Source organism: Lepus europaeus, chromosome 4 (assembly GCF_033115175.1).
Source record: "Lepus europaeus isolate LE1 chromosome 4, mLepTim1.pri, whole genome shotgun sequence".
NCBI lineage: Eukaryota > Metazoa > Chordata > Mammalia > Lagomorpha > Leporidae > Lepus > Lepus europaeus.
This window is the reverse complement of record NC_084830.1, coordinates 63,041,937-63,065,651: the sequence shown is the minus strand read 5'-3', so window position 1 is coordinate 63,065,651 and position 23,715 is coordinate 63,041,937. Positions and strand designations below refer to the sequence as shown.

At 47.4% G+C, this 23,715-nt stretch overlaps 1 protein-coding gene across 3 annotated transcripts in view; it reads right to left on the bottom strand.

The window, feature by feature from the left end:
• TPD52 (tumor protein D52) overlaps positions 1–23,715 on the bottom strand; it is a 266,195-nt gene that overhangs the window by 173,452 nt on the left and 69,028 nt on the right. For 2 of the 3 annotated variants that reach the window (XM_062188322.1, XM_062188319.1), the window contains exon 1: positions 11,220–11,358. The exons of the other annotated variant lie outside the window; for it this stretch is intronic. In XM_062188322.1, the coding sequence (XP_062044306.1) occupies positions 11,220–11,358 (139 nt within the window). Of the gene's footprint in view, positions 1–11,219; positions 11,359–23,715 lie in introns of those variants that run through there. 3 annotated transcript variants of the gene reach the window in all.

Here is a 23,715-nt window from a genome sequence, read left to right as displayed (position 1 = left end):
TTCCTCACAGTCTCCACTAACTTCCAGGCACTGTCTGATCACCTTGGCCGACCCAACAAGAAAACATCATTGCTTATGTTCCTCTTAGTGATTTTCCATTCACTGACCCTCACCCTGTCCCTAGGCTATCAATCCCCACTTGCCCTGCTGTATTCTGGTTTAAACCTAACCTTTTGGGGCTGGTATTATGGCTCAATGGGATAGGCCACTACGTGGGACATCATATCCCATATTGGAGTACTGGTTTGAGTCTCAGCTCCTCTGCTTCAGATCCAGCTTCCTGCTAATGCACCTGGGAGGCATCAGCTGATGGCCCCATTACTCGGGTTCCTGCTACCCATAAGGGAATACCAAGCTGGAGTTCTGGGCTCCTGGTTCAGCCTGACCCAGCCCTGACTGCTGTGGGCATTTAGGAAGTGAACCAATAGATGGAAGATCTCTCTTTTCTGTACTCTGCCTTTCAAATAATAAGTGAATCTTTTCAAATAATAAACCCAGTGTCTCTCCCTGCAGGGAGCCCTTTGCAGTGGTCCCCACCCCTATGGCAATAGTCCACAATAAAGTCCTCCTCACCAAGCTTTAACAAGAGTCACTAAATAACTTTTTCTTTAACAACACGTTATCCCATAAAGACAGAACTAAGCAGAACACCGTACAGCCAATACCGGATGAAGGGAGTAGTATTTATTCCCACTAGGAAACTGTGGTTCTTTGAGGTGACACAGCTTGCCCAAACTCAAAAACCGAGATTAACACATGGGTCTCACTCTGAACTCTTGCTCCTGCACGTGTACTTTTTCATACAGAAAAACCAGTGTGAGGGCAGAACAAGGAAAGGCAGCTGAGACTCTCACTTCTCCAAGGCTATGAGAACCTGCAGGGATCCCCGGCCAGCAACTCACACACAGCACGAGAGAAATCAAGTCAATGAACTAGGGAACTTAAGTGCCTGAAAATGGATGACAACTTGTTCCACTGGGTTAACAGTTTGTCACCTCCGTAATGCTTCCTCTAGCTGTGCAGACTGCAACCTGTCTTCAGTTCCATCCATGGTATTCCCTGAAGACTTTTAAAAAGGGGAGTGACAAATCTAGCCATGTCTGTGAAAAAGTCCCTCCAGCAGTAGGGTGGAGGGTGGCGTGGACTGGGGACAGCCTGAGCTCTCAGCCGGGCTGCCCAACCTCTGACTGCCCAGGTGTCAGCCCCTGTGTCTCAGGGGTGAGACTGGAGAAGAGCAGCACCACGCCCATCCTGAGACGTGTTTCTAGGGGCGGGCATTTAGTACAGCAGATACGACACCCTACATCCCACATCGGAGTGTCTGGGTTTGAATTCTTATTCCTCTCTTGATTCCAGCTTCCTGCTAATGCACACCCCAGGGGCCAGCACGGATGGCTCAAGTACTTGAGTCTCTGCCACCCACATCAGAGACCTGGATTGAGTTCCTGGCTCCTGGTTTTGGCCTGGGCCAGCCCCAGTTGTTGTGGGCATTTGGGGAGTGACGAAGCAGATGAAGCTCTTTGGCTGGCTGTCAAGGCCCCTTGCCTTTCAAATAAATACTTTTTAAAAGATACACTTTTACATTTTATATCTTTGAACTTGAGATGCATTGTATAACTGGTTCTCAAAGACTCATTTTGCCATAGTTGCTTAATCACCCGCAAACACCCTTCAATAATTGCAAAGTAAGTGTGACTCAGAAAATCCGAAATCTACTTATATACCTCTTTTTTTTTTTTTTTTTTTTTTTTTTTTTTGACAGGCAGAGTGGATAGTGAGAGAGACAGAGAGAAAGGTCTTCCTTTTTGCCGTTGGTTCACCCTCCAATGGCCGCTGCGGCCAGCGCATCGCGCCGATCCGAAGCCAGGAGCCAGGCGCCTTTCCTGGTCTCCCATGCGGGCGCAGGGCCCAAGCACCTGGGCCATCCTCCACTGCCTTCCCGGGCCACAGCAGAGAGCTGGCCTGGAAGAGGGGCAACCGGGATAGAATCCGGCACCCCGACCGGGACTAGAACCCCGGTGTGCCGGCGCCGCAAGGCGGAGGATTAGCCTGTTAAGCCACGGCACCGGCCTATACCTCCTTTTAAGAAAGGTTGTCTAACAGCCATTTTGCATGAGAAAAAATAAATAGTATAGAGTACTCCTAGGTGAAAAGTTAATTCAAGTAAGACAATGGTGTTTTGGAAAATGTTAACTCTTTTACTCTAAATATAACAAATATATTTTATCAAAGTATATTTAGCAATATATATGTATCAAAACATCATATGGTACCCCATAAGTATGTATAATTTTTATATGTCTTCATGTTTACAAAAATACATAGGAGTGTTATGGTCAGAATACACATCTGAACAAATTTAAAAGAATTTCTATAAGCAAAAAATTAAAAGTATTAAGTGGCAATAAATCATTGCCTTTTAACTGGCAGCATTTTTTTCCCCTTTAATGAAAGACAAAAGAACAGTCTCTCTTATGGCCTGAGGTGGCTTAGATTTAAAGAAACAGGATACTACAGAGAGCTCAAGAGTAACATGAGCAGGGTAAAAGGCTCAGGCCACAGCTTCAGTGGGGAGGTGAGGATGCGGTGTGAGGGAGGGTGGTGGAGAGGAGGAGAGAGAAACCGGCTTCCAGTGAGGAAGAAGGGGATCCGCTCGGTCCTAAACTCCAGTCTCCGTGGCTCCAGCTCTGGGCTATAAAGTCCTGATGTCACTTCCTCATCTTTTCATTTCAGAATACACAGTGCCCAAAGCACAGCAACTGTGAACCGATATGTTATTTGAGCTGATTTATTAGCTAAAGATTTCATCAAAGCCAGTTTCTCTTCCCAGGCACAACCACCTACTGACACATTCTTCCACAAATTTCAATTGAGGAAAGCAGGGGAGAGCCATTCCTGGAGAAACTGAGAGTGCCCAGTGAACCAGCCCAGAGTCTGGTGGTCCCACTCTGCTCCTCTGCCTGGGCGCTACAGGTGCAGCCCCCAGGAGAGCGAGCCCCTCTCCCCTTCAGTTCTTCATCCTCGGCCCTCATTCCAGTTGAGACCACTTGTTTTCCCTTCAAGATCTCCTCTGAGCGTCAATGAAAACATTTTAGCCATTTTCATACAATTTTAGATCTCAAAAGAATGTTTAGATTAATTACTTGAAACAGTTCACTGTATTAAGATAAAGAAACGGGGCAGAGATTTTTTTAAAGAGTAGAAAAAGAGACAAGCACGAGCTTTGAAATTAGCGCTATGAATTGAAACACATCCACTTAAAAGAAATGTTCAACTTTCCTAACTCCCAGGACTTGTGAATGTATCTTTATCTGGAAATGGCCTTTGCAGATACAATCAAATTAAGATGGGGTTCTACTGGGCCAGTGCTGTGGTATAGCAGGTAAAGCTGCCACCTGCAGCTGGTTCGAGTCCCAGCTGCTCCATTTCTGATCCAGCTCTCTGCTATGGCCTGGGAAAGCAGTAGAAGATGGCCCAAGTCCTTGGGCCCCTGCACCCATGTGGGAGACCCAGAAGCAGCTCCTGGCTTCTGATCAGCTCAGCTCCAGCCATTGTGGCCATCTAGGGAGTGAGCCCATGGATGGAAGATATCCCCCATCCCCGCCTCTGCCTCTCTGTAACTCTGCCTTTCAAATAAATAAGTCTTTAAAAGAAAGAAGAAAAATTTTAAAAATAAATGATGGGGTTAGGGCCAGCGCCGTGGCTCAACAGGCTAATCCTCCGCCTTGCGGCGCCGGCACACCGGGTTCTAGTCCCGGTAGGGGCACCGATCCTGTCCCGGTTGCCCCTCTTCCAGGCCAGCTCTCTGCTGTGGCCAGGGAGTGCAATGGAGGATGGCCCAAGTGTTTGGGCTCTGCACCCCATGGGAGACCAGGATAAGCACCTGGCTCCTGCCATCAGAACAGTGCGGTGCGCCGGCCGCAGCGCGCTACCGCGGCGGCCATTGGAGGGTGAACCAACGGCAAAAAGGAAGACCTTTCTCTCTGTCTCCCTCTACTGTCCACTCTGCCTGTCAAAAATAAAATAAAAAAAAAAAATGATGGGGTTATACTGTTCATACTGGATCTCATCCAATAGTTAGGGTTCTAAGAAGGAAATCTGAACAGAGACCCAGTGGGAGAATGTCACGTGTACAGACACAGGGGGATGACTGTAATGACACAGGAACAGGATGGAGTGCGGTAGCTACCAGCCAAGGAATGCCACAGAGTGCAAGCAACCACCAAAAGCCATAAAGAGGCAAGGAAGGCTCTCCCTACTGTTTCAGAGAGATTGTGGACTTGACATCACCAGGACTTAGGACTTCATGCCTCTGGAACTGAAAGACAGGAGTATTTCTGCTGTTTAAAGCCTCCCAGTTTTGTTAGGATAGCCCCAGGAAACGAATACAGATGAACAGGACTATAGAATTCATCAGGGGCTGGTGTTGAGGCACAGTAGGTCAAGCTGTATTCCATATTAGAGCACTGGTTCAAGTCCCACTGTTCCACTTCTGATCCGGCTCCCTGTCATTGCACCTGGGAAAGCGGCCGGAAATGGTCCAGGGACTTGGGCCCTTGCCACCATGCTGGGGATCTGGATGGAGCTCCAGGCTCCGGGCTCTGGGCTTCAGCCTGGTCCAGCCTCAGCTATTGTAGCCGTTTGGGGAGTGAACCAGCTGATCAAAGATCTCTCTCTCTCTCTCTCTCTCTCTCTCTCTTTCTCTCTTCTACCCCCTCTCTCCCCTCTGCCCTCTCCTTCAATCTTTCAATGAATGAATAAATAAATCTAAAATAAGTAAGATTAATACATATGATTTTAACCACAATTTTCAGTGTTCAATTCAGTGGCATTAATCACATTCACAGTTCCATGTAGTCACCTCTAACACCTCTTTCCAAAACATGCTTTTTCTTGTGTCTTCATATATGTTATTTTCTCTCCCTAGATCTATATTCCATTCATTTCACTGTCAGTTTAAAAGTCTCTTGTTCTTGAAGGACTTCCCGCAGACCTCATGACTCGGGCAGAGAAACAGGCCCTGCCTCCAGGTCCAACCTGGGTGCCACGTCTACTGTATAGGACCCAGCCACAACTGACCAACACTTGGCCTGCGTGCTATAATCCCTGGCACACAGAAGATGCTCATTAACACTCTCTGGGTAAATGAATTACAGGTGTACACAGCTGGATTACAGGGAAATGAGAGAAGAATCCACTGTGGCTTCACTGTCCACCTTACATCCCCGTTTATTTTATGTAGGACACTTGCACTTTTACCTTTCTTTATAAAGGTTTTTCAATTGAAAATAGACACTTTTCTAAAGAAATACAACTTCTATCTCTGATGTCATCTATGCAAAGGTTGGAGCAGGTCACCTAACTTTGTGCCACAGAGAAAGTGAGAACACAAACACACCAGGCTATATGGGCAGGGCACAAGGGCTGTTACAGAAGGAATATGATGTAATATCATAGTATCCCCTAAAGAAAGCTCAACTAAGGGGGAAGAAGATGACAGGAAAGAAGCCCAAGACACCTGCTTCTGATCGGTATGTTAACACTGTCTATCCAAGAAAGAGTTTGCTAACGTATAATTGAGTCCTAGGACCTTCTCTGGAACATAAAACTGCACAACTGCGTACACCTCCCTAACACAGTCTTCAAAGTGACCACCTGGCTTTAAGGCCAGAGCAGGAATGAAAAACTTCAGTCTCTAGCATTGTTTCATTTAAAGCACACTCAAGAGGAAATGCACGTTCTTTTTTTTTTTTTTTTTTTTAATCCAGGGACATAAAAGGAGATGACATATACTTCAAAGTCATTTAGGGATAATATCCACGAAGATCACAAGACCGAGATATTTTTTCCCGTGTAAGTTTGTGCTTGAGGTTCTTTGTTGTTTCTGAATTGTTAACAAATCTCAGATGTGGGAGGAATGTTTGGAGGTACCCACACCATGTTGGTTCACTTCAGGAGACAGGAAAAGCGCTGGAGTCAGGTAAGAACAGCTTCCCAACCACAGCCTGAAGGACATTTGGAGCTGGGTGACTGACTGTCCATGGTGAGGTCAGACCTGTGCATTTTCGGTATAGCACCCTTAGGCCTCCACCCTGAGATGTCACATCCAGCAGGGACAGTGAATAATGCCTGCAGGCAAAACCACCCGAGGTTGAGAAATAAGCTTGAAGGCAAGGGAGCATCTAATAGGACTCAGCCAGCAGACACCAGCCTTCTGACACCATCCACCTTCCAGAGACAGGGACGCGGCAGCCTGGGCCACGAACGCACTCGATTCTTGAGGCTGATATTTTCCCGTATTTATCCACGGTGAGAAGAGGAAAACCTGAGGGCAGATACCAGTAACTGTAGTTGAGGCAGCAGGGAACTTGATCCACTCCATCTAAGGGAAGAGGAAGGAGCCCCTAGAGCTTAATGAGCTGAGGTCAGGGGTTATTACCGGGGCACAGAGACAGGAGGAGAGGAGGGGGTAAGCAGTAAGGCAAAAAGGGGAGGAGGGCCTGAGAGCCAGGGATCCAGCAGAGCAAGCAGGATCCTGAGCAGCACCTGTCCCCACCCCAGAAGCAAGGTCACCGCCAAGCCTTCACTTCACAGAGTGGAGGAGGGAGAAAAAGATCTCCAAGGCAGAACACCTGAGTTTCTTAAATGCTTTCGTTGCCCCTTCCAGATATTCGTAAAGCGACCCTTAAGTCTCTTTCTACTTTTTAAGGCGGCGGGGGTGGGGTGTCAATTACTTCAGAGCCACGTCTTCTTCCCATCATTCCACCTTCCTTTCCCCAAAATTCCAGGGTACATCTAGCAACTGGGACACGCCACTAAACAGAAATCAGTGTCAGGCAGGGAGAGATCTGGGGACCCCTGGAAGGGGCCCTCTCCATCTTCTCATGTCCTCCCTGAGAATCAAGAAGGTCTCCTGCTCGTCAGCTCTGCTCAGGATTTTATTGGGTCTGCTATTGAAGACCTCTGCAATCATGAAAAACTGCAGAAGTGATCTTCACTTCCCTAAAAACAAGTGAAGATGACATGGAGTAAAATTCATTGCAGGGCAAGGGGCTGAGCTGCCACCTGCTACACTAACATCCCATATCATAGTTCTGGTTCAAGTCCAGGCTGCTCTGCTTCTGATACAATTCCCCACTCATGGACCTGGGAAAGCAGTGGAAGATGGCCCAAGTACTTAAGCCCCTGCCACCAATGTGGGAGACTCAGATACTGAGTTCCTGTCCTGGCTTCAGTCTGGCCCAGCCATAGCCATTATAGCTACTTGGGGAGTGAACCAGCAGACAGAAGATAGACCTCTTTCTCTCTGTGTCTGTCTCTTTCTCTCTCTGTCACTCAAATAAATAATACTTATTTTCTAAACAAAGGTAAAAGAATGAAAAGAATTGTGAATGAAGGGCTTTCACTTTGGTGTTTCAGTCTTCTTAGAGTTTTAACCAAGAGAGCATTAAAATGTCAGATTTTAAAAAATTGCCCCTACTTCCTGAAGTCACTAGAAATAACTAAAGGTGTTATAAGTTAGGGCTGTTTTCCTGTGCGTAAGAAAATTCTTAGGAGGAAGAGAGATCTTACGCAAATAACGTTTGGGAAATGATCCTTTCAGATGTTCCTGGAATGGAAGAAAAAAACTGCAACAAAGGACTCCAGCTGGGAGCCCCTGATGCTGACCCACACGGCAAAGATGGAATGGAATGTTCAGGGCCAGTAGCACATAAAGAATCAACAAACTACCCCCACGGCAAAACCCTGGCCTACGTCATGCCTTGAATGAGTAACCTGTTCTATAGCAGCCAGAACCAGAGAAGTCTAAAGCAAATGTCAAGCACTGGTGTGAGAATCGAGATAAGCGCTTGTCCCAGCATAACGAACCACATCTGGAATTCGATGATGTCACACTTCTCTCTTGGCCTCAGTGTTTACATCTGCAAAATGAACTGGTTCAGTGAATCAATGAGTGAATGAATGCAATGTTGAACCATGAACAGGAAGCACTCCTGTGGATGCTTGGGGCAACAACACTGAGCAAAAAAGACCAAGTAACAGTGCTTAGTGGGGAATATAGATCCAAACACTTATTATAAGGCAGGGTTGCTTCTTATTTTTTAAATAGATTTATTTCATTTATTTGAAAGGCAGAGTGACAGAGAGAGGAAGAGACAAAGAGATCTTCCATCCTCTGGTTCACTCTCCAAATGGCCACCAACAGCTGGGGCTGAGCTAGGCCGAAGCCAGGAGCTCCATCCAGGTCTCCCACGTGGGTAGCTGGGACCCAAACATTTGGACCATCTTCCGCTGCCTTCCCAGTGGGAGCCAGGAGTTGGATCAGCAGAGCAGCTGGGACTCGTACCAGCACTCTGATACAGGATGCCAGGGTAGTGGGCAGCAACTTAACCTGCTATACCACAAGGCCGGCCCCATAAATCCAGGATTTTTAACTGTGGGTTTTGAGATCCACTTAATAGAACCAGATGAGCATTTTTTAAAAAGAAATGGGGTGGGGCCGGTACTGTGGTGGGTAAAGCCACTGCCTGCAGTGTAGGCATCCCATATGGGTGCCGGTTCGAGTCCCAGCTGCTCCACTTTCGATCCAGCTCTCTGCTATGGCCTGGGAAAGCAGTGGAAGATGGTCCAAGTCCTTGGGCCTCTGCACCTGCATGGGAGACCTGGAAGAAGATCCTGGCTCCTGGCTTCAGACTGGCGCAGCTCCAGCTATTGCAGCCAACTGGGGAATGAACCATCAGATAGAAGACCTCTCTCTCTGCCTCTCTTCTCTCTGTGTAACTCTTTCAAATAAATAAATAAATAAATCTTAAAAAAAAAAAAAAGAAATGGGGTAAGGTAAAGTATCAGTACATCATACATGGTAAGGATAAGCTCTGGTTCACAAAATCTGGCTTCAGTTACTGAGACACTTGTATGTACGAGGACTGTGGGCAAGAGGTATAAAGCATTTCTCGATGTGGGACGGGGCTGCTAAAAAAGTGCAGCAGCTGAAAGATCTGCTTTTGTTCCCATCATTGGCCCTCCTCCCGCCCTTCACTCACATTGCTTTTCAGGAACCTCTTGCCCACAGGTCAAATCTCGTCACTTTATTTGCTCCAGGCTGGCATTTCAGATAAGTATCAAAGACCGCTCTCTTTATTTATCGGTGTTCTCAGCCTTCCTGAGTAGGGTGCCCTGTTACATCAGTGCTTTGTCTCTGTACTACTTGTCTGCTGATTCAGAAAACGCACAGTGGCCGAAAGCCACGTGAACTTCGAAATTAAACGCTTCGGAATGCATTGGTCCTAAGAGCTTCTCCATGGAAACACAGAGGGTACCACACATGAAGACACATTATCCATCCCACCTACACATTGATGTTCACCTGGCTTGCAGGCCTCTAGCGCTGAGGGGTCCCAGGCACAGGCACTGGCAGTCACTGTTCTGGGCTCCCGCTGTCAGCAGCTACTTTTGACACACCGCGTCCGCACCAGGTCACTGCTGACAGGGGTTTCTGCCGGCTGAAAGTTCCCCTGCCCCTCCATGTCGCAAACTACCAATTCTGAGCTCTCATGGGTACGTGAGTTTGCTTTTAGATACTGCTGTTCACTGGCTTTTTTATGTCTTTAATCCGACACAGAGATCCCTGGGAACTGTGAAAATAATTTTTCAAAACTGGTCTAGAGGCCTACCCAACCCTACAAATCCCTTTGTTTTGACAGCAAAATATCCACATGTGGCTATGACTGTACCCAGCAAAGTGAAAGGAAGATGAAACCAGGAGCAAGAAGACAACCCAGGGGCCAGGTTAAGCCTCAGCCTGTGAGGCCAACACCCCATGCTGGAGCACCAGTTTGAATCTCGGCTATTCCACTCCAATCAGCTCCCTGCTAATGCTCCTGGGAAAGCTTCGGAAGATGGCCCAAGTGCTTGGGCCCCTGCACCCACCCCTGGATGGAGTTCCAGGCTCCTGGCTTCAGCTTGGCCCAGCCCTGGCCATTGCAGCTATTTGGGGAATGAACTAGCAGATGGATTATCAATCGATAGATCAATCTCTTTCAAGTAAAACTAAATATATACACAATTAAAAAAAAAAAAACAACTAAAAAACCAAAGCCACGAAAGTTTTCATAGTCATCCCGAGTCCCAGCACGCAGACCGCCAGGGAGTCCCTGCAGTCACAGCCCTCTGGGGAGGGCTGCCTGACATCACGGTGGGTGCCATCATCCTTTCAGGAACTGGGTGAAGCCCAGTCCATTTATCACTGGGGTCCAAGGAGAACGCTTCCAGCTCCCCCAACACACATCCCACCGCTGCCTCCCAGCCCCTCTCTGTCATTGTCCCATTTTTGCCTTCCAGGAAACCTAAGCTGCACCCCCAAAGAAGGCCACCAGTGGCAACCAGGACCTAGGAGGGTACTGCTTTAACACACTCCCTGTGCCGGCAAAGCTAAAACACTAGAACCTAGGTTTCATGCCGTACCCTTCCCCCAACCACCCCATGTTGAGCTTAGAAAGAACAAAATGTGACCTGTTCTTTATGAATAAAGAACAAAGTAACCTCTCCTGGGGACACCGGGTTGCCTGCCTGGCAAGCTATGGAGCAGGTCATGCAGCCATCTCCCAGCGCGGCTGTGGCAGAGAGAAGGGGCCTGGCTGATGGCGAAGGCTGCCTCTGGGCTGATAAACTAAGAAGGCCCTTCTCCTCCCTGGCCTTCGGACAACCTTACATGGCACACAACTGCAAAAGAACAGCGATCTTGAAGTTTTTCTTAAAAACACACACACACAGAACTCTTGCCTCAGAATTTCCGTAAGCTGCTCTCAAAATTCTGTAACAAAATCCAGAACACCCAGCAGTAGCACCCTGAAAGTATGTGACCAGTGCTTCTGAAGCCTCGAGTTACCCAAGACACAAGTCAGGGTCCCACGGGCCACTGGAAACCCAGGCCTCCGGATTCTCGTTCGTCATCAGCTCCAGGAACTCAAGGCGCCACCCACACACTCCGATGATCATGTAAGCATTAGTAACTTTAAAATCTACCTTCCTGGCATACACGTACTCTAGCCATCCGGCCGTCCCTCTCTCTGCTTTGAAGGTAGCACAGGTTGTCAGGCAGCCGCAGCACAGCGACACCCTGGTACAACTCTGCGGGAAGACCTTTAAAGCCAGCCACATCGCCGTGACGAGTGACAGCTAGGTCTCAGCGCAGCCAACGTTACAGAATTAGGAGTTACCGCATTCCTGAAGGGTCGGAGATCCGGGTGGAGAAACATTCCCGCTAGGAGAGAGGTAGAGGTAGCTTTTGTTCACGCCTGTGTCAAAATCAAACGGGGACTGGTAGTCCTCATACAAATCCATCTCTTTACAAGCCATTCCAGGCAAACGCAGAAGGCATGGCTCTGTGACTGCCTGCACTCATCCCTCAGCTGAGCGCCGCGCTGGCCACAGACCCTTCGCTCCGTGCAACCTCAACGAAGAACCAGCCCTGGGTTTCGAGGCCTCAGCTTGCTCCCGGGCCCAGCTGCGGCGTTTCCTTGTGAGAGCGTCACGCCCTCATGACCAGCAGGCCTATTTAATAAATGACTTAGCCCCAACAATCTTAGGAGGGGCTCTATCCACCACCTGTTGTTAATTTGGGCCAACAATGAACAACCTGGGCTGAGCTTGCTTCGGTAAACAAAGGAGGGCCAGGCTGTACAATATGGCTCAATGAACACCCAGGTCTAGCCAACATTAGACACGGGCAGAATTACAGCAAGAAACTGCAGCTTTCCAAAAAAAACCCAAACAAGTCAGCTGACCACAACCTCATCAGGGCAGAGTTAATCTTCTAGGACAAGAAAGGATTATCAGTGGGTAATCTCCCGCAAATGCCATCTGGGTGATACTTTTTTCCTCCCGGGATTACGTGAGAATCCTGAAAGGCACGCTTCCTGGTTCAGCAAATCAGCTTTCCAAGCATATAACCTGCTACAAACACCAAGCTAGGTTTCCATCACGACTGGATCTGGAGTGGAGTCTGCATTCGGGTCAGAGAATTTGTGTCTGATTTTCCTTTCTTTCTCTTTTCAGGAAAAACCATGCTCCCGTCTGCTGCAAAGAGGAGAAGCAACCTGGATGGCAGAGCTCCCAGGGGATCCTGCCCCTTCTTTGTTTGACTAAGGCCAGGGCTCAGCCGTCGCTGCTGTTCACCTGTTTCCTTCTGGACAGCCTGCCCTGCAACGGCTGAGCCACAGCTGGCCTGTAAAACACAACGCTTCAGCCATCAAATTCACTTCCTTTCACCAAGTCCCCTAGCAGAGCCTTTCCATGCAAACTCTGGCCCCTGTGCAAGTGACAGCACTCACAGCTCCTGCTGGTTCCAAGATGAAGCACGTGGAGCAGGAGTTTGGTGCAGCACTTAATCCACAGCCTAGGAAACCCTACGTCCACTTCAGTGCCTGGGTTCAAGTCCTGGCTCCACTCCAAGTCCAGCTTCCTCCTACCGCGCACTCTGGGCAGCTCAAGTACTTGGGTCTTCACAACCCTCACAACTCCTGGATCCGGCTGGGCCCAGCCCCTGCTGTTGGAGGCATTCAGGAAGTAAATTAGCAGATAGGAAAGATTCTCTCCATCTCTCTCAAATAAGTAAGAAATCATTTTTAAAGATTTATTTATTTATTCAAAAGGCAGAATTACAGAGACAGAAGGAGAGTCAGAAAGAGACAGATCTTCCATCCACTAGTTCAATTCCCCAAATGGCTGCCATGGTTAGGGCTGGGCCAGGCAGAAGCCAGGAGCCAGGAGCTGCTTCTTTGTCTCCCACTGGGTGGCAGGGAACCAAGGACTTGGGCCATCCTCTGCTGCTTTCCCAGGCCACTATCAGGGAGCTGGATTGGAAGTGCAGCAGCCAGGACTCAAATGGACCATATGGGATGCCAGTGTCACGGGCTTCAGCTTAACCCACTGTGCCACAGTGCTGGTCCCAAGAAATAAGTTTTGAAAAGATCAAGAAAGTTAAATTGAAAGCAGCTACCTTCACCTAACTGGGCATGGGTCTGTCACTGCAGAACAAGTGGCACTGTTCTAACTTTTAAATCTACTGTATAAAAAGAGAACTTAGTATGCTCTCCTTAAATGGGGAGTAAATATGAAACCTAATACATTTTAAGCATTAAAACATCAATGTGGGGGCCAGCGCTGTGGCACAGTGGGTTAATCTTCCACCTGTGGCGCTGGCATCCCATGTGGGCACCGGTTCTAGTCCCAGCTGCTCCTCTTCCAATCCAGCTCTCTGCTGTGGCCTGGGAAAGCAGTAAGAAGATGGCCCAAGTCCTTGGGCTGCTGCACCCACGTAGGAGACCAGGAAGAGGCACCTGGCTCCTGACTTCAGATCGGCGCAGCTCCGGCCACTGCAGCCATTTGGGGAGTAAACCAGTGGACGGAAGACATTTCTCTCTGTCTCTCCCTCTCACTGACTGTAACTTTGCCTCTCAAACAAATAAATAAAATCTTAAAAAAAATTAATGTGTAAAGCATACAAAATATATTCATATATAAGTCAAGAGAGCCTATATTCATCTCAAATTATGAGTAACTTGTAAATTCTTTGGTAGGTCTCACATTGTACTCTATATATATCATGTCCTGAAGTTCTAAAAAAATTATTTATTTTATTTATTGAAAGAGTTACAGAGAGAGAGGTCTTCTAGTCTCTGGTTCATTTTCCAAATGACCATAAAGCCAGGGCTGGGCAGATCTGAAGCCAAAAGTCCAGAGTTTCATCCAGGTCTCCCACATGGATGCAGGGGCCCAAGCAATTGGGCCACCTTCTGCTGCTTTCCCAGGCCATTGACAGGGAGCTGGATTGGAAGTGGAGCAGCCAGGACTCAAACTGGCACCCATTTGGGATGCCAGTGCTGCAGGCAGTAGCTTAACCTGCTATGCCACAACACTGGCCCCTAAAAGTTTATTTTTAACAAGAAAAAAATTGTTATTTTTCTCCTAAAAGGCACCAAAATTTGGGCAACTATAAATGTTCATTTATAGAATATTTATTTAGAATATATAGAATATATATTTAGATTCTATATTTAGAAATAAATGGTCTCTTTTTTATTATTGAAAGAATGAACTGTCTGACATCCCTTCCAGGGAAGGGCCTGGCATCAGCACTAGGATAGGGTGTGGTTCACGGGGCCCTGGCCCTCTCCATACTCTGCGTTTGGCCACTGAACACAGGCAGGAAAACCACTGTGCCATGACCTGACTCGATCTTCCTCCTGCAGCCACAGCCATAGCAAGGTCGTTAATACGAACACAGAAACAGTGCAAGCCACAGCCACCTCCACGCTTCCCACCATCACTCGACCTGGCGCTCTGGACCTTCAGTGTTCACACCCACATTACACTGTCTCCTACCCAAAATGTCACCTTTTTGTCAGCTTGCCAAAGTCATTCATCCTTCAAGAACCAGGCAGAAATGACCTCTTCTCAGAAACTCTCCTCTCCTTTCTCAGCTGCAGCATGGGGAGAGGGGGCATGCCCTCTGCAGCCCATCTGTGCCTCTACAGCGCCCCTCCAGGGCAGGCACTGCACTCTCCTGAAGATTTGGCTCCAAATCAGTGTGGGATGAAAACAATAATAAATAACAGCTGCATGAAATACAGGCTCTACTTGTAAATGTGAGGACTGAGAACTTGCAAGCAACCATCCAAACTTTTGAACTCTATCTGCTTAGGTACAACCTTAGGGTTGTTAGGTTAACAGCCTAGCTCTCTGAACCAGCTCTCGTTCTCAGCATAGCCTTGAGAAGAGTAAAGAGAGGGACAGCATGGGATGGCAGAAACCCAGTGGACTCAAAATTCATGTACAAGGTAGAAGGGGGTTGAAAGAAATGAAAAATGGAAATGTAGCTTCAAGACCACTAAGGTCTTGAAGGACTAAATTTTATACTTAATATATTGCAGGGGGAGAGGGCGTAGGCTGGAAGTTTTTGAGCCAGGCACAAATAGCATAAAAATAAGTTTAAAAAGTTACCTTGGAAATGGTGCACAGGATGCCCTGTAGGTAGAGAGGGGCTGGAGAGGGGACTCAGAAAGAGGCAGGGGCACCAGCCGGGAAAGCAGGAGGGCAACTTGTGCACCCATGAAGCTCTCTGTACGTCTGCTGTAGGCCACTGTCCCGAGGAAGAACCAAGTAAGACCTGGGCCCGACCTGCTGTACCTGTCCACATGCCTGTTCCAAAAGTACTTCAGCATGCACACAACTGAATCCACCAGTTTTCCTTAAGATATATTCTTCTCTCTGTCTCCTGGGGCTGACCTCAAAGGAATCCTATCCAAATATTCTACTCTATAAGGAGGCACCACTGACCGTCCTCTACCCAGCCTACACCTTGTGCCTCCCACTCCTTCACTCTCTTCCATTGCCACTGACCACACCCTCCTCCGATCCACCAGGTTGTCCCAGCACACACCCGTCTACCGTCTCGTCATTTAACACCCTGCTTCCCTGAAGAATTCCCCCTCACCTGCTCCACGGGATTCCAGAGGGAGAGATGACCACAGTTCCCATGTACTCTCTGGCATGGACACAGCCCATGTAGACCCGTTCCTTTCCACAGGGACTGGCCTAACAGTAGCCATGTGACCCAAATACTGCTAGTCAGTGCCCTTCCCTGATGCTCATAGTAAAAGTGACTCTCCTCATGACCTGACCCTGCAGGATATATGGTTTGGAGGGGCTGGGGGATGGGAGGGGTAGGGTGGTTTCTTCTCTCCTGATGCCAACAGGCAAGGGAGCCAGGCAGAGACTGGAAAAGGGAAGAAGCAGAAGCAGAGCAGGCAAGGGGTGGAGCAGCAGCAGCTGAACCCATGCACCCAGCTACCTTGGGCTTCCCAGTTACTAAACAGATTTCTGTTAGCTTCCCTTACAGTCTATTATTACAACTGAAAGAGCCTCAAAATACCTAATTTCCAACCCTGTTTTCCCTATCCCCAGCCAGGTTCCAGACAAACCAAATTTCCCTTTTTCTTGAACACATCCTAAACTTGCCCTAGACTATTTTCTCAGTCTCAATTCCCTATATTTCCAGCTGTCAATTCCTACCCACAATTAGGCTCTACTTATTAAGTCATGTATGAACCATGCATGTGCAAGGGATGTTCATTTTAGATGCTATCACTCCCCAAGGGCCACAACAGTCAGGGCTGGCCCAGGCTGAAGCCAGGAGCCTGGAATTCCATCCAGATCTCCACCTTGGGTGGCTTCCCAAGTCCTTGGGCCATCTTCTCTTGCCTTCCCAAGTGCATTAGCAGGGAGCTGGACAGGAAGTGCAGCAGCCAGGACTCAAACTGGCACCCGTATGGGATGCCTGCATCAGAGGCAGCACCTTAACCTGCTGCACCACAACGCCAGCCCCATGAAAACCATTCTTGATGCCTTTACAAAACACAGCAGGTTTGAGAGCAGACCGTGTTGAGTGACCCACATTTGTGAAATAACTGAAGAGAGAGATATCAACTAACCAAAATAAAGTCCTGCCACACAACCCCAGAAGTGTCCGTGCATGGCAAAGCCAGCAGAGGGCGCCCACAGGCAGCTCTCACATCAATTCAGTGCAGCCAGAGAAGGGCATTAGACCCCTCATGTTTACTGCCAACTGAAATGGGAGTAGGTACAAATAACTATAAAGCCAATTAAGGGTCTGTCTGCCTATTAATGCATCACTCAAATAGGTCAGTATAGACTCTCCCTGAAATTGAAACACACAGAAGAGCCAGTCTGATTGAAAAGCTATGTATGACACACACACTTTACCTGGACAATAAAGCGCAGTCCCAGCAGGGTACCTGCAAGCCACAGGTCATCTGACTAAGTGCATGCATCCCAGTGGCACAACACCAAGCCTCAAGGGACTCCTACAAGCTGAATAAGGGACCACGGGCCACTGAAATAGTGAAGGACAGCAAGGGATTCTAAACCACTGGGAAAACAGAAACCTGAGAGTGCATACAAACAAAAAATAAACAAGGAGCAGGAAAACATCCTGGTCATCACTGCAAAGATTCGAGCAGGAATAATCAACGGAGAACCCGAATCTAATCAATAGGAACATCAGAGAAATCTAAAATTGGGGGAGGAGAACGCTCTACTATTGAAGGGGAAAGGGGGCTACATTCTTCAAAAACAAGGCAACGGAAAGGCTCTTGGGGCTGGTGCTGTGGAACAGTGTGTAAATCCAACTCCTGCAACATCAGCATCCCACATGGGCTCTGGTTCAAATCCCAGCTGCTCCACTTCCGATCCAGCTCCCTGCTAATGCACCTGGGAAGGCAGCAAAGGATGGCCCAAGTGCTTGGGCCCCTGCTACCCATGGAAGAGATCTGGAAGAATCTCCCAGCTCCTGGCATTAACCTGGCCCAGAGCTGGCTGTTGCAGCCATCTGGGGAATGAACCAGCAGATAGAAGATCTCTCTGTTTCTCCCTCTCTGTGTATATAACTCTTTCTTAAAAAAAAAAAAAAGAAGAAAGAAAAAAAAAAGAAAAAGAAATAAAGAAAATGATCCATATTAAAAGAAATTCAAAAGATGCAGCAGAGGCAGGTACTATGGCACAGCAGGCTAAGCCACCACTCAGGAGGACAGCATCCCATAACAGAGTGCCTGGGTCAAGTACTGGCTACTCTACTTCTGATCCAGCTTCCTGCTAACTGTACCTGGGAAGGCAGATGATGGCCAAGCACTTGGGTTACTGCAACCCTTATGGGAGGCCAGGATGGAGTGCAGGGCTTCTGGCTTAGCTAGCACAGCTCCAGCTGTTGCAGCCACCCAGGTAGTGAACCAGAGGATGCAAGATCCCCCCTCTCTTTTTCTCCCTGTGTGTGTGTGTGTGTGTGTGCCACTCTGCCTTTCAAATAAATAAATAAATCTTTTTTAAAAAAAGATACAGTGGGGCTGGCGCCGTGTCTCACTTGGTTAATCCTCCACCTGTGGCGCCGGCATCCCATATGGGCACCGGATTCTGGTCCTGGTTGCTCCTCTTCCAGTACAGCTCTCTGCTGTGGCCCGGGAAGGCAGTGGAGGATGGCCCAAGTGTTTGGGCCCCTGCACCCGCATGGGAGACCAGGACAGGGCACCTGGCTCCTGGCTTTGAATCAGCACAGTGCGCCAGCCATAGCGGCCATTTGTGGGGTGAACCAATGGAAGGAAGACCTTTCTCTCTCTAACTCTGCCTAACAAAAAAAAGAAAAAAAAAAGATACAGCAACTAAGGATCACACCTGATCCCACATGGAGTCCCCTACTGAAAGGAAACAAATTTTATAAAGGAGAATGTGGGTCAGCTGAAAAAACTGGAATGTGACAAGTTACATAAAAGTCTGGTAACAGTTTCAAACTGACACAAGTTTATAACTGTATCATGCTTCTGCAAGAGAATAACCCTCTTGTCCAGAAATACAAAGTTAAATACTGAGAGGCAAGGTGCCACCATGGATGCAACTTCCTCTCAAGCAGTTCAGAAAGTTAAACACTATGTGTCACACATGCACTCACATACACACGCACATACACAAATGATAAAGCAGATGGGGTGAAGGGAATCTGGGGGAGAATGCAAGTGCTCTCAGTATTATTCTTAGTGTTTCCACCTCTCTGTAAATTGGAGAAGAGTTTTTAACCATGGCCGCAAAGAGCCTTCTGCAACAGACTGAGTAGCTGGGGGAGAGCTGGGTGGGGGAGGCCCCTCTCATAGCAATCACGGGACTGTGGCCTCCCAGGACCAAGGAGATCACAGCTCAGACATACGGGCACATCCTGCCTCCTGGCTAATGGAAGACCAGGAAGGACCACCTCCTGGAGTCAGGATGGGAGGTCTGCAGGTGGGAGGGTGGTTATGGGGGGAAGAACAGCTATGATCCAAAAGTTGTACTTCTGAAATTTATATTTATTAAATAAAAGTTCTCTATTAAAAAAAAAGCACTCAAGTTCATCCAAGACCAACTGACTGTGTCACAACAAAACACATCAACACCTGCTTGGCCTTTTCAAAAGGGTACAGCCTGGAATTATAACACTGAAGAACAGACACTAAAATAAAGGCTCCATAACAAGAGAATGAAAGCAGGCCATTCTGTCTAAGAGTATTAACGATGTATTTGAGAGCACAGTGGTCTCTGTGGTGAGATTATTGGAAGATAAAGAGGTTTTGTCCAAGCTAAATGTTTCCAATTTGCTGACTGAGTTTAAAGACAGCCACGTAGGGTGCATAAAACACAACCACCCGTCAAAACCCTAAAAGGAAGAAATGAACTGGCAGCCACATTTTAATTTGGAAAAATTTCCACAATGCTTACACAGCTATTCCCAGCAACCAGAGGCCCACATGGAACACTTTTCCTTAAGGGAAAGGGAATTCCTCGCCCCAGTAAGCAACTTACTTAAAATTAATACTGATCACAAACTTTAATCATCAGCAGGCTGGCACATACCAAACACACTCAAAATCAAACCACTGTGTACATCTAGGCAGCTCAACTTCCTTTTAAACAGCAACAAAGCTCATCAGGTGCAGTCAATGCATCAACCAAATACATCACAAATATTGCCAAGTTTACTTCTAAATTTTATTAAGAAGCAGTCCTGTGGGGTAGGCAGCTGGTCTAGATTTTAAGACGTTGGTTAAGACATCTGGGGCCTCTAACCAACTGCCCTGGGTTTGATACCCAGCTCCACTCCTGACTCTAGCTCCCTGCTAATGCAAACTCTGGCAGGCAGCAGTGATGGCTCAAGTGGCTGGACTCCTGTCATTCGCAGAGGAGACCTGGATGAAAATCCTGCCCCTCCACCCCAAATCCAGCTCCAGACCTTGTTATGGACATTTGGGGAGTGAACCAATTGATGAGATTGTGTGTGCACGTGTGTGTGTGTGTGTGCGCACGCACATGTGAACACGTGCCTACACACAAACATACTCTGTCTCTCAAATAAATAAATAAAAGGAACATTCTCATGCTGAAGTTTATAGGCCCTCTATCTGAACCTGCTACTCTGGTCAAGAAATGTCATTTTCAATGCCAAATTTTTCATACTTTTTTTTTGAAAGATCTATTTTATTTATTTGAAAGAGAGAGAGAGAGTGAGATCAATCTTCCATTGGCTACAAAAGCTGGTACTGGGCCAGGTCAAAGTCAGGAGCCTGAAACTCCATCTGGGTCTCCCACGTGGGTGGCAGGGGCCCAAGTACTCGTGCCATCCTCTGCTGCTTTCCCATGTGCATTAGCAGAAAGCTGGATCAGAAGTGGAACAGCCGGGACTCAAACCAGTGCTACTAGGGGATGCCAGCATTGAAGGCAGTAGCTTAACCCACTGCACCACAATGTTGGCTCCTTTTCATTTTAAAGACAACAGAAATCCAGTGTTACAAATAGATTCAGGAGTAGCCTTTCTTTTTTAAAGATTTATTTATTTATTTGAAAGTCAGGGTTACAGAGAAGCAGAGGCAGAGAGAGAGAAGGTCTTCCATCTGCTGGTTCACTACTCCGCAGATGGCCGCACCGGCCAGAGCTGTGCCAATCCAAAGCCAGGAGCCAGGAGCTTCCTCCAGGTCTCCCATGCGGGTGCAGGGGCCTAAACGTCTGGGTCATCTTCTGCTGCTTTCCCAGGCCACAGCACAGACCTGGGTCAGAAGTGGAGCGGTCGGGACTCAAACTGGTGCCCATATGGGATGCTGGCACTGCAAGTAGCGGCTTTACCCACTACGCCACAGCTCTGGTCCCAGGCGTAGCCTTTCATTGTGAAGCCGGAAGGCTTCAACACTTGACATTTCTGAAATATCAAATTTCAAAATGTGCACGTTTGATCTCTTCCCCCTACCCGCCCAATCTTATTGCCTTTCAAATAAATTAATTTAAAAAATCATTATCAAACAGGTATTTATCAAAGTAAGATAGACGTTTACTGATTCTAAGAAGTTCAGTATTTAAAGAGATGTAACAATAATTAATTGTACATTTCGAAATGGGTAGTCGAAGGGATTTTGAATGTTCCCAGTACAAAGAACTGAACAGCTGAGGTGATGGTGTGTCAGTGAGCCAGATATGATCACTACGTTGTATACATGTATTTAAATGTCACACTGCACCATAAATACGTACAATTACTATGTGTCAATAAAATTTCTAAGACATGTTTTCTAAAGGGATGAGGTAAAGTTTAGATAGGAAGGGAGCAGGGAGTAGAAAAATACTTTCCTGAAAAGTAATCAGAACAAAGAGAAAATGCAACTGCTGTCTTGTTGTCCTTGGAAGATCAACAGAGCTATGTGCACAATTTAATCATCTTACTTAAGACGGCGACCAGTGGAACTCGTCAGCAAACCAACTCCTTCTAATTCCAATGCACACAAGTAGATGTCGTTTCCCGTCTCCCTTGCATTAAGAAGTGGCTGTGTCACTAAGTTCCAGCCAAAAGAAAAATATAGCTATGTAACACAAGAGGCACACCCAGATTGCTGGCCAAAGCCACTGATTTGGGGGGCACTACCACAGCAAAATTTAGCATAAGCTGACTGACAGACATATCTCACCAAAAATAGCTTCAGAATGACTTTTTAAATTCTTGTTTTAGAAACAAAGAGAGGATGGGGCCAGCATTGTGGCACAGCAAGTTGAGCTGCCACCTGCAACACTGGCATCCCATACAGGCACTGCATTTAGTCCCAGCTGCTCCATGTCTGATGAAGCGCCCTGATAATGCACCTGCGAAAGCAGTGGAGGATGGCCCAAGTACTTGGGCCCCCACCACCCACATGAGAGACCTGGGTCAAGTTCCTGGCTCCCAGCTTCAGTCTGGTCAAGCCCCAGCCATTGGGGTCATTTGGGGAGTGAACCAGCAGATGGAAGATATCTCTTTCTCTCTTTCTCTCTCTCTGTTAACTCTGCCTTTCAAATAAAATAAACCTTAAAAAATAAAAAAATAGGAAGGAAAGAAGGAGAAGGAGGGAGAAGTATTATATTCTTAGAACTGTACCTATGAAATTTGTTCTCTGTGTATTAATATCCCATTAACATAAGAATTGATGAGAAAAGTAGTCACATTCCTCTTTTAATGACCATAACCCCAGATGAAAAAGTTTTCAAAACAGTGGCGATGGTTGCACCACAATGTGAATGTACTTAATGTTCCTGAATCATATATATTAAACTGGTTAAAACTGCACGTTTTCTTTTTTTTTTTTTTTTATTTGTTTGACAGAGTTAGACAATGAGAGAGAGAGAGACAGAGAGAAAGGTCTTCCTTCCATTGGTTTACCCCCAAAATGGCCGCTACGGACAGGAGCCAGGAGCCAGGTGCTTCCTCCTGGTCTCCCAGGAGGGTGCAGGGACCCAAGCACTTGGGCCATCCTCCACTGCCTTCCCAGGCCTCAGCAGAGAGCTGGACTGGAAGAGGAGCAGCCAGGACTAGAACCCGGCACCCATATGGGATGCTGACGCTGCAGGCAAAGGATTAGCCAAGCGAGCCTCGACGCCGGCCAAAAACTGCAAGTTTTATGTTACATACATTCTATCACAATAAAAAAAAATTTTTTGTTGACTATAAGAGTCTATATAATCATTCACACTTTAAAGTAAATTATCAGACAGATCAAAATAAGAAGTTCAGAATGTTACAATGGGACAAGGGTAGGAGCAGAGAAACCGTGATTAAGGAATACTTGTTAAACATTGTAGATACCACTCCTTCTGGAGAACACGGCCAAGATCTCTGCCTGCAGAACTCATCCAGAAAACATTGGGGGAACAGGAAGTTCCCAGGCAGAAGCAGGCCTGGTCTGTTTGCCTTAGCCACCTAGGGCGCCTGTCGGCAAGGGGATAGACACTGGGAACAGGAGTAGACCACTGGGATCTCAGGGAGAGGAAAGGCGGAGGGTGAATGCCAGAGGGAAGGGTTGATTAGTGGGCACTAAGCTACAGCTAGACAACACTAAGAAGTCCCGAGGGTCTGCTGTATACTGGCAGACTACAGATCATGTGAATGTGTTGTGTATTTCCCCTTTAAGGAAAAAAACTAGAAGGCGGGATTTGCAATGTTTTCATTATAAACAAATGCTCAACCTTTGAGGAGATTCACATTAACCCTGAGGGGACAATGTACAATGTATACACCTACTGGAAACATCAGATAGTATCCCATAAATATGTACAATGTTTTTAAATATATTTTACTTATATGAAAGGCAGAGTTACAGAAAGAGAGAGAGAGAGGGAGACAGAGAGATCTTCCACCCACTGGTTCACTGCCCAAATGGCTGTAATGGCCAGGGCTGGGCCAGGCCAAAGCCAGGAGCCAAGGGCCAAGAGCTGCTTCTGGGTCTTCCACATGGGTAGCAGAGGCCCAAGCACTTGGGCCATCCTCCATTGCTTTGCCAGGTGCATTAGCAGGGAGCTGGATCGAAAGTAGAGCAGCCAGGACTTGAACCGGTGCCCTTATGGGATGTTGACATCACAGGCAGAGACTTAACCTGCTACACCACAATGCAGGCCCTGTATGTACAATTTGTATGCCTATTTTTAGAAAGAGATTGGATCCTGGGCTGGCACTGTGACATAGCAAGTAAAGCCGTTGCCTGCAGTGCCAGCATCCCATATGGGTTCTAGTTCAAGTCCCGGCTGCTCCACTTCTGATCCAGCTCTCTGCTATGGCCTGGGAAAGCAGCAGAAGATGGCCCAAGTCCTTGGGCCCCTGCACCT